The 11,016-nt window shown below is 35.4% G+C and overlaps 2 protein-coding genes across 2 annotated transcripts; one reads left to right on the forward strand and one right to left on the reverse strand.

Moving 5' to 3' along the window:
* Positions 1–437: 437 nt before the first annotated feature.
* Positions 438–1,330, reverse strand: LOC116119004 (ankyrin repeat-containing protein At2g01680-like). The gene is made up of 2 exons (XM_031404964.1): positions 802–1,330; positions 438–595 (listed from the first exon to the last, which is right to left on the reverse strand). Exons 1-2 carry the CDS (start codon positions 1,328–1,330, stop codon positions 438–440), a joined length of 687 nt encoding a protein of 228 aa, XP_031260824.1.
* A 1,874-nt stretch (positions 1,331–3,204) lies between these two features.
* On the forward strand, positions 3,205–8,422 carry LOC116119000 (probable alpha-amylase 2). Its single transcript, XM_031404958.1, has 13 exons — positions 3,205–3,385; positions 3,600–3,672; positions 3,833–3,866; positions 4,431–4,468; positions 4,703–4,829; positions 4,920–5,146; positions 5,733–5,878; positions 5,967–6,079; positions 6,611–6,699; positions 6,877–6,999; positions 7,558–7,593; positions 7,869–7,967; positions 8,051–8,422. The coding sequence occupies exons 2-13, from the start codon at positions 3,655–3,657 to the stop codon at positions 8,240–8,242; spliced, it is 1,242 nt and encodes a 413-aa protein (XP_031260818.1). The 5' UTR covers positions 3,205–3,385; positions 3,600–3,654; the 3' UTR covers positions 8,243–8,422.
* The last annotated feature ends 2,594 nt before the right edge of the window (positions 8,423–11,016 follow it).

The raw sequence follows: 11,016 nt of genomic DNA on the forward strand, positions 1-11,016 counted from the left end.
TAAAAAAAATGATTCAAAAAATAATACTAAAAAAGAAGGTCAATTTAGTAATCTATATAACATATCCATCAATTTATTCCTTCCAGTCAAATATATAAATATAACATACCAATCAATTTATTCCAACCTAATCAAACACATTTCCCTAAATATTATTAGTAGTCTTCAAGGTAATCTTATCTTTCTATTAATATAACATTCCTAGTAATAATTCTCGCAACCAAACGCACCTTATGTGTTATCATATAATTTCCTTTGATGGTATGAGATTCTTAATTAATTAGCAGCCAATAAAGAAGAAAGCTAACTTTAATTTCAAAGTTCAGTGAATGAAAGAGGAAAACACATCGAAAAATACCTCATAATATATGAAAATTTGAAGGAAAGCATAGGGACAAAATCTCAGCTCAGTTTAGATTATACTAGGAGTAGTAAGCTTAATTACCACTGTTGATGAGTTTCTTGAGAAATCCATCTCCATGTTTGCGTTTAAAAGCTTCTGGCTTTAAGGAGAGAAGCTGAAGGCTGGTCAGTCCATCTGTATCTTTCTCGTTAATCAAAAACTGATGATCTTTTGCAATTTGCAGGGCCAATTCTGTTATTGAATTCGGTAATTGAATAAATTAACTATAATAACAAAGGCACATGAGGATAGGGAGGCTCAAAAGTCAAAACTTTCTTTTCAAATTTAAATATTTAATTGACCCTTTCCAATCCTAATTAAAAGGGCCAGTGAATGCAGAATTTTTGTATGCAAATCAATTGAATGATATAAGAAGGCCGCAGAAAATGGAAACTTACCAAAGTGGTGAAAAAGGACACAAATGTGAAGGGCGGTGGTTTTATCACCCCGCTGGAGGAAGGATTGCTTACTGACTTGATCATAACCACGGATTTTATCAGCAAGAAAGCGGAATATCTCAGTTTTACCAGAGCGTGCTGAATGATAGAGAGCAGTCTCTCCACTGTTGTTGCGCATTCCCAGCAACCCCGGCGCTTTCTTTAACAGTTCCTTCGCGACATGAAGGGCATGGTCGCTGGTAGCAGTGGCGTGAAGAATAGTGTTTCCAGCTTTATTTTGACGGGTCATTTTGTCAAGACAATTATCTGGCAACTCTTCTAGTAGTGAGAGCACTAACTTGCTCTTTTTGGAATAAGTAGCCATATGCAATACTGTGTCATCATGTACTGTCAGTATATGCAATGCATGATCTGGAACTTTACTGCAGAGCTCAATCACCTTGTTCTGATTTTCATCGATCATCAGAGCATTATAAAGCTCTGCGTTGCGTCCATGCCTAGCATCAATATCTTCTGTGGAAGAATCCATTTCTGCAGCATGCAAGTTAATAATAAGAGTTCAAGTTGATAAAGGGGCTCTTTTTATTAAAATGAGCTCCTGAAGTTTATTGAAATATATCTTACCTATGCATGCTCTTTTTAGACAAAATCATTGTATCCCTTGCTTTTACTTCACCCAAAGAACCCTATATGATACAAGGAGTCTCGTAGAAAACAGTGGACAAAAAGATGTTTTCATATTATTCTTAGATTGAGAAGTTCAAAAGTTATTCATCTAAACCCTTTTTATTCTAATACTTAACCCTCTTATTAAGTTTTGGGAAAATAAGGAGGGCAGTTTTCGCGAAGGTTGTATGATCTTTTAACTTGTTTTAGAATAAAGAGTTACATTTTATTCCCCAATCCCCACTTAATTTTGCTTAAAAGGCAATGGCATCATTTTTTTGGTAGGTGGTCATTTTGTGGGACTCAAACACAAGATCTCTAAGTAATTAACCCATATGGCTAAAGTCTTGTCATCTAACTACAAACCAAGTGGTAAAGGCAATTGACATTCCTAGCTAATTAGCAAAATTTATAAAAAAGTTATTTGTCTAACTGGCCTTCATTCAATACTTACCTTGTATATTAAGTAATTAATGTTAGAAAACGTGGAAATTCAACATCTAAATAATTGCAAGATCACACATAGAAAATAGAACATTGAATTAACATCCAAATATGTAAAGTGTACGTTAATTTGTTTCAGAAAAGGGACCTAACCAATATATAATGTTTTATTGATCCCTTTCATTATCGGCCTAGTAAACTCAAAAGTCCACACTTTTACTGTTAGCCCAAATTATTCAATAATGAAGTGTATTGAGCTATAATTTATGATCACTTTAAACTCAATAAAAATATCTCATAGGATTATATATTTACCTAATTTTATTAAATCAAAATGAAATTAATGTTGGTCCATAATCTGAAAATTAAAATTTCCAACAATTAATTCTTCGTAGTTGATCGGTAAACAAAATTGAGTGTCGTTGCTCTTAATTCGAAATTGGCAATGTGGAATACCATTCATTATTATGCCTTGCTTTGATGGAAACGACCCCATAGCCATTAATAAATCCTTCATTATATTTCAGTTTTTCAATGCTATATACTGTTATCCTTGGTAACTTTGGGGTAAAATATTAAGCGCATTAGGCCGAAAGAACAGTGACAAAGCCCAATGAGGAAGTTTGAAATGCTCCTGCCTAAACTAATGTGGCAATGACCCAATACATAAGGTTGAAAACATATGACCATACAAGTTCATGTGAAAACACATAATCTATAATTTATTATTAGATAATTAATATTTATCGGAGGTGAGTTGGTTACACAGCACATTTAAGAGAAAGAGTTAATAAAAATAAAAGTTCTCATTTTAGCCTTCTTTATTCTGTTTGTTTTTTACTTATTTATTTTAGTCCTCCTTAGTTTATGTTATTGCAATTACATGACTAAGACAGTAAGACTCCTGAGATTATGACACAGGGAATTAATTAAGGGGTAATTTTGTGATTTTCTTGAGGAAGAATTACACCGTTGAAGTCACATCATAACGAACAGTATTCCATTCCCGCGTAATGGCTTACTCTCTAAGCTTTCCCGTTACGGTGTATCTTAAACATGGCAGCCGTATGGTCCTTCACAATTTGAACCGTCTATCTATTCTGACGCGCAACCGTCTTTAAATATCAACCGTTAAAAACATATTCAAAATGAGCAGGAGAGAATTCGAGCCTTTTAATTGGCGCTGCTATTTGCCGTTTAAAATATGAACACTTTCTCTCCCATTCCAAAAGCTGATTCCCTTTCTATATTTTATCATCCCGGTACAATCAATAATATTCAGATTCGCTTATTGTGGTTGCATAATCGAATCTGTTACTATACAAAAATTGAAATTCTCTGATCGCTTTTCATTTCATTTCACGGTGGAACTGCATCGAATCCTTTTATGTCGCATCCAGTACTTTTTGGATTTCTATAAATACCTCAAAACATAAGAGCTGAAGTTTGCGCTGCGATCGAAACATAAATTTCGGTATGCTTTCCTTCTCTAATCATCAATATCTGGGGTATTTTGATTCATGATTAAACTTTGTTGTTGAGTTTTATTTTGATTATGTCTGCAAAACAAATATCTCTGTCATCTACATAAATATATGGTAAAATTTTGAGATGTATATCATTGCTTAATTCGGTTATACTCTTGTTAGTGAATAGAACGCCTTATTGGATTTTGATTTTGGAGGCAGGTTTCTCTTTGTACGATCCAGCGTCATACTTTGGGCAGCTACACCTTGATTCGATATGGGTTATACCAGCAATGTATGTTGCTGCTCCATTTTTTTTTTAACATGGTTATTCGTGGTCTGATTATATCTGGTTTCTTAACTATTTTACCAGTATTCTCCTACTAGAATCTAGTGGATTGACGTTATTATTGCATTTATTTATCTCTAATCTTATATCTTTTGTGATAATACAGGGTTCTGATGAAAATAATCAGCAAACTGATATTGGTATGTTGATGCTTTTGCTTGGAAAGTTTGTTGCTTGGTTCTATATAGTTGTTTCTTTAATTATGACAGTGATGGTTTTGGCATGGGTTAGGTTAGGTCAGGCACATATATTGGAAACTTAATCTACTCTCAAGATATAGATATTCTGGTCTGGTAATTCAGTTGGAAACTTGTAGGCTTGGTATATTCATGTTTGTGCGATACTGTTACTTGTTGTTGTTGAAAGCTCAAAATGTCCAGGATTAAAGAAGGAACTCGATGATAAGAGCAATATTTTATTAGCTTGCTGCTGTCATTCACTAAAGTGTGTCAATGTATTTCAACAGGATTTGTGGCTAACATTCCAGCTTTAAGAATACAATCTTTCAATTTAAGAGACAGTAGATAACTGGCTGAGAAGCTTAGATGATCCACATTTCTGTGTCACATCTATATTGATATTGAGAGTAAAACATATGATACATCAAAAGCTGCCAGATTAGATACACAATATGAGATTTGTGTTCTGGAGAAAAATAAATGATCTTTGTTTAATACTTGTTATGCTTTCGGATTTAATTTCAGGTGCAGTACTCCACAATGGACGTGAAATTCTTCTTCAGGTAAATTGGATAATGGTGGCCTGTCTTAATTTGTACAGAGAACATGAATGCTTTTGCAGATCCAATATATCTCTTCCTAAAATCTGACTAAAGATCCAGCTTGTGGATTATGGTTATATCAGAAGGGCATGATTATGTAAAAGTGTTCATACCATATCTCAAATTCAACTGCTGAATCCTGGATATAAGTGTAAGTGTCAAGTGTTCAGATCTGGCTGAAAATTTTCTCAACAGGGTTTTAACTGGGAGTCTCATAAACATGATTGGTGGAGAAATTTAGAAAGGAAAGTTCCTGACATTGCAAAATCTGGGTTTACATCTGTATGGTTACCACCAGCAACTCATTCCTTCTCCCCCGAAGGTTAGTGAGAAATGATTTCTTTGTGGTTTAAGTTAATGCTTGACCTATTTTTGTTTCTCTCTTTTACCTCTCTGTTTTCCCCTATGATAGGTTACTTACCACAGAACCTCTATTCCCTTAATTCTTCATATGGTTCTGAGCACCTTCTCAAATCTTTACTACAAAAAATGAAGCAGAGCAAAGTTAGGGCAATGGCTGACATAGTTATCAATCATCGTATTGGTACTGTCCAAGGTCATGGAGGAAAGTATAACCGTTATGATGGTATTCCATTAGCGTGGAGTGAGCATGCAGTTACATCTTGCACAGGTGGTTTGGTAAGGATGCTCGTAATAGGTTTATTTTTGTAACTCCATGATGCCTCATGTTTGGTCTTTGTGATGCATAAAACATCATTTGCCTATTTATTGTTCATAAGTTAGAAATTAGGCTAATTCACTTACTGTGAATAATATATATGAAAGGTTGCTGCAGAAATAGCTTTGGCCTCCAGATGATGCACGTGAAATTAAGTGCAAACTTTTTTTCCTATTAGTTTGAACTTTTTACCTCTTAACTTAAAGACCTTGCTTATGACTGATACGATGACGGAGTCATTACAACTATTTCCTAAAACAATGTCATGCATGACCTCTTAGTTTGCTGATGGGACTCAGAACTTCTGTGTTTTGCTTTCCTCTCTTTTTGGAAAATCATTGGCTAAATGGTCTCACCCATATGATTGGACTGTTTCAACATTTTTATTGCGTCTCATATTTACTTTTCTTATACTCTCTCCCCACCTATGTCCTTTTGTTTATGCTGTACTATTGTGAATAGGATGGGTGATCAGGGTAGTTATGTTTACCACTTTACATGACTTGGCCATAAATTTACATCTGACTTTTGCATATTATATTCTAGGGCAATAGAAGCACTGGGGACAACTTTCATGGCGTTCCAAATATTGATCATAGCCAGCATTTTGTACGGAAAGACATTATAGGATGGCTGAAGTGGGTGCGTAACACAGTTGGTTTCCAAGATTTCCGTTTTGATTTTGCACGAGGGTAATGTTATTCGGAACCTGTAAATTGCTGTTTGTTTTTTGTTTTTAATTACAGCTTCATATTTATGTTTCCACAATGCTCTGATTAGTTACTCAGCTAAATATGTAAAAGAATACATTGAAGGAGCAAAGCCCATGTTTTGTGTTGGGGAATACTGGGATTCTTGCAACTATAATGGTCAAGGCTTGGACTATAACCAAGGTATGCATCATTTATGTTTATCTTGCACCAAAAGGAGTATGTACTTCTTGGGACAGAGTCAGTTGAATTCTGGACTGAAATGTGATGATATATTTACATTTGAGAAATTGCATTTATAGAACTTTGTGCTATGTAAGTTGGATTCCTGCCGGGGAAGATTGGATCTTCTACTAATAGAAGCCCTGCTTCCTTGCGTAGCGAAGAAAATTACTCAACCATAGAAATTTTTTGCATAAACTAAATGGAGTATTAGAATATCCACTGTGCACTGTTCTTCACTTCACATACTTCTTTCTAGGAGATTTGGTGCTGATATTGATCTCTTGATCTGTAAATTCCATCTGCTGGATCTAATTTTTCACCATGACTTATCATGGCTCAGTTCAGTGTTAGTGCTTTATTTCTTCTTTCTTCTATTTAAAGATCACAAAAGATCTCAAATTTAGCTGCAAGCGAACTGTTTTATCATAAATATGTAGTCTATTGGTTAGTTTATGTCTGTTTCCATTTGTTCACAAAGCTCATTTGCAGATAGCCATAGACAACGGATTATCAATTGGATTGATGGAACTGGACAGCTTTCTGCTGCATTTGACTTCACCACAAAGGGAATTCTTCAGGTATTTTCCAAGGGACAATTTATATGTAGAATTACATAGAAAGGCATAGCAAACATTTCAAGCAATGTTCCTACCAGTCTCCTAAGAATAATTTTTTGTAATGTTTGCTGCCACATGGACTTACGCTCCTATGGAAAGCCAATAATCTGCTGATGCTTATTCATGATTGTCATGTAGGAAGCTGTTAAGGGGCAATTCTGGCGTCTGCGTGATTCTCAAGGGAAGCCCCCAGGTGTAATGGGATGGTGGCCTTCAAGGGCTGTCACATTCCTTGATAACCATGATACAGGCTCAACACAGGTACCACAAATTTGTTGGCATGCTTTTAGTAGACTCTGATGTTGCTTATTTGCATTCACTGCATATTTGCAAGGCAAAATAACCCAATTTCTGTGGTTCCCGCCTCTTTCTAGTTTGCAAGGGTGAATGACTAGAAATACCCACTGAAGTCAATACTTAACTGATTCTCTTTGCGTGAGTGGTTTAGGTTGGGACTAGCCACGGCATGAATTGTGGCATTCTATGTCCTAACAGTTGATATGAAAGCTGTGGCGAGTTAAAGTTTAATTGAAATTTTTCCTTCTCTAAACTTTTGTCTTTTTAATTGGTAAAAATTTGAACCTAAGGTCTACACTTTTCTTAAGTAAATACAAACAGGGGAGATTTGGATGGAATTTTGGGTCAACTATGAACTGATTCTTGACCATTTTAAATTCTTAATCTAAACTCTCTCTCATCTTTTAAAATAGGTTTGATATGTATTTGTAATGGAGGATCAATTATTTTTTATATCAAGCTTTTTGTGCTTTAAATAAGAATATAAAGTCAACTTACTCTATAATTGCATCTTTTTTGCAGGCCCATTGGCCGTTCCCCTCGAATCATATCATGGAGGTACATGACATTCTTGTCTTCATGTAATTTGTTGGTAAAAGTTTGAATGGTATTCATTCCAAGGATTTGTCTCAAGTATAGTTTTTGTATCTCATCATAAGGCTGGTAGAAATATACCGTGCCAAATTACGGTTTGGTACTTACATATTTTCTGTCGTTTATTTACTTCTTTCGAAAAACTAATTGTCATATTCATCCCAATAAGCATCAATTGCACATTGAAAATAATTTCTTAAGTAAAATTATTAACACCTCGTCTCTGTATTTTCCTGCAGGGTTACACATACATACTCACACATCCAGGGATCCCAACAGTGTTTTATGACCATTTTTATGATTGGGGTGACCCCATTCACGACCAAATTGTTAAATTGGTATGCTGCAGAGCTTTGTTCGTCAATAAAATCTATCTTATGAGATAAAATTCTCTCGTAATATTTCTTAAACTTGGATGTAGATGAACGTTCGTCGGCATCAAGGAATCCACTCTCGATCATCTATTAAGATTCTGGAGGCCCAACCAAATCTTTACTCAGCAATAATTGGGGAGAAATTGTGCATGAAGATTGGCGATGGTTCATGGTGCCCTGCTGGCAAAGAATGGACACTAGCCACTTCTGGTCACAGATATGCAGTATGGCAAAAATAAGTGTTCCTTACCCAGGTTTATTATTATTATTAATTATTTTTCCCTTTTCCCTAAATATGTTCTTTGTGGTGATGTTACGCATTCAGGATGGGGCTGAATGCTCCCAACCAGTAGTCATGTTGTATTAATAAAGCTTCACTCCAATTTCCTATGGAACATTCATATTGATGAGTTTATGGTGCCAATTAATTGCAACGATGTCAGGACCATGGATAGAGGGGCTCACTTATACGACTATATTTAATTAAAAGACCCTACAAATGACAGGTAATAACCAAATTAGAGAGACGTACATAAGATTTTTGTGATCAAGCAATTATGGGTTTGTCAAAATTATGTCTCTCTCCAGGTGTATTTGGTATATCTTTTAATTTTCTGGTTTGGTTATAAAGGCAGCAGACTACCATTCAAGGCAAAACAAAAAAGTTGCTTCATATAAAGTCTTTTACCTCATAAACTATATTACTAATACATGTTGAAGTTAAATACCAGGAGAAAAGTAGACCTTTTTACTCTATAGTCAAAGCAGCTCATACAAACTATTTAAAGCACAGTTCAATCAAATAATGAAGGGCATTTAGATTTACTGTGTTAACATATTGATGATCAAGTGATTTATGGATTATGATATGAAGCGGGGCCTAAAAATTTGAAGGGTTTGATTGGCAATAATGGATATGACATGAACAGTTGCATGGCATGACACATTTGAAAATGCTGATTCAGGGTAATTGACAGAGAGAGAGTCATCACATGGCAGTAGAGCTGGAAAAGAGAGTCTCCCATCACCATCATAACAATCTTCGTCGGTCTCATCATTTGTGTTTTGAAACTCAGAACAAAACAAATACAAAAACACCTTCTCCTTCCCCTACGCCCTATGGATTCATATCATTCTTTGATTATTTAAATTTAAAAACTTTTTGGTCTGAGAGATGCTCGATCTTCTCTTGATCTCTGATTATTCTCTTGACAAACATTACATTACATGATCAAGATCCGATCTTCTCTCTCACGTGACTCACACTGCATTAAAATTTTAAAATATACAAACACAGTTACACTTGGCTGGTTGAAAGAGTTACAAACTTACAATCTTTCTTTTCGATCATCCTTTTCTTATTCTAAACTTCAATCATCATCCTTCTTTACCTTTATCTGCTGTCCCTTCTTGCCAGTGGCCTCTCTCTCTGTCTGTCACACTCACACTAACTCAATTATCTTTCTCTCTCTTGGGTCAAAACTCTTCTTTTTCTTTCTGTTTGTTTTCTATTTTGTGGTCAAAACCTCCTAGTTTTGAACTTACTCTCAGTTGTGGTCCGAAGGCGTAGCAGCAGCTGTTTTAGGTCTTTGCTTGTGATCTGCAGTTTTACCCAGATGCTTCATAAGATTCTATAACACAAAGGCAATGCATTTTAAGACGATGGATGGAATTGATTTGCTCATTTTTTAGGGTTTCGTTGCTTACTTCTTTAACCCTCATCATTAACGAAATTAAACAATACAATTTATTTGAAATGAAACTAAAAAGGAAGATTTAATGATGAGGTGCATGAGAGAGTTGGTCCGCATGCACAAAAAGTGAGAGTGCATGTTGGCTACAGCCATGATCATGAATGCATGGCGGCATTTATGCAATTCTTATTATACTCAACAACGGTAATTACCATTAATTAATTAAATATATACAGGTTGAAACTGTTAACTATAGCTTTTTGTTACTGTCAAGAAGTAGATGAGGGTTACACCTTGCACCATCTATCAACGGTTTTATTGATCACAAATATTAATTGGTGGTGTATCACTTTATTTTTCTCGTGTCACCACCTGTCTGCCACCACTACTACCCTTCAGAAATTCACTTATGTTAACAGTAAAAAGATTTCCATATCGAAGAAGATTAATGTCTCATTTCAGTTATCCAAAGAGTATTTATACGTTTTCTTTTTCCCAAAAGAAATTTATTTATTTCTTAGTAAATGTTAGCACAGAAATCTGCACCTACTAGAGCGATCCGATCAACCTTAGCGAGATTAGAATTGGTGTATGCGTGATTACGGATAACCAACAATGAATAGATAATGAATGCAGTAAAGTAAATGGCAAAAAAGATTTTAAAGTTGTTTGGCGAGATGAACTTTTGAGCCTACGTTCACTATTTTTTGTATTTGCTGTGAGAGTTTACAATAGTAATTCTAGGAATATTTTCCAACCCCTTCCTCGCCATTTGAGGGGGTTTATATACAAAGTTTGTACAAATGAAAGAGCGAAAATAAAGGGATTACAATTAAATTGAAATGCAACTTTGATATTCTCGCGGGTGATGTGATTGCACAAAGATTGTTGTCAATCTTATCATTCCCGAGATATCTGTGATCTGAAGTTATCTAGGAATTGGTTGAACGATCACTCGGATTATTCGCGACTAGCTTGTGCTGGGTTGAGCTATAGTTCGACGAGCTTATGCTAGGTCGGACAATCATGGAGTCGAGTTGGTTCTGGATCGAACTATATCCTTGCGATGCTCTGAGCTTGGTGGAAAAATCACACACAACATCTGTCCTGTAGTGTTCGATGCTCGTTTTGGGCTTTAAAAACTATCACTCGATTTGATATCAAGCTTGGCATCATCAGTAGGTCTCCAGACGCAAGTTCGGTCAAGCTTCAAGGGTCAAACCCATGCCCAGTCGATGTACTCCACATTTGGATCTTCTCTCTCCTGTGATACTTGACAAACATGGAATATGAATGGCTAGGACAATTATGTAAATTCC

This window comes from Pistacia vera, unplaced genomic scaffold, assembly GCF_008641045.1.
Source record: "Pistacia vera cultivar Batoury unplaced genomic scaffold, PisVer_v2 Contig869, whole genome shotgun sequence".
NCBI lineage: Eukaryota > Viridiplantae > Streptophyta > Magnoliopsida > Sapindales > Anacardiaceae > Pistacia > Pistacia vera.

Bases quoted from the DNA above. Each gene is read 5' to 3' on its own strand.
- LOC116119004 (XM_031404964.1), bottom strand. From the start codon at position 1,330: ATGGATTCTTCCACAGAAGATATTGATGCTAGGCATGGACGCAACGCA. The intron at 596-801 runs GTAAGTTTCCAT...ATTCAATAACAG, and splicing joins TGTCCTTTTTCACCACTTTG to AATTGGCCCTGCAAATTGCA.
- LOC116119000 (XM_031404958.1), top strand. The intron at 7,594-7,868 runs GTACATGACATT...ATTTTCCTGCAG, and splicing joins CCTCGAATCATATCATGGAG to GGTTACACATACATACTCAC. The intron at 7,968-8,050 runs GTATGCTGCAGA...ACTTGGATGTAG, and splicing joins ACGACCAAATTGTTAAATTG to ATGAACGTTCGTCGGCATCA.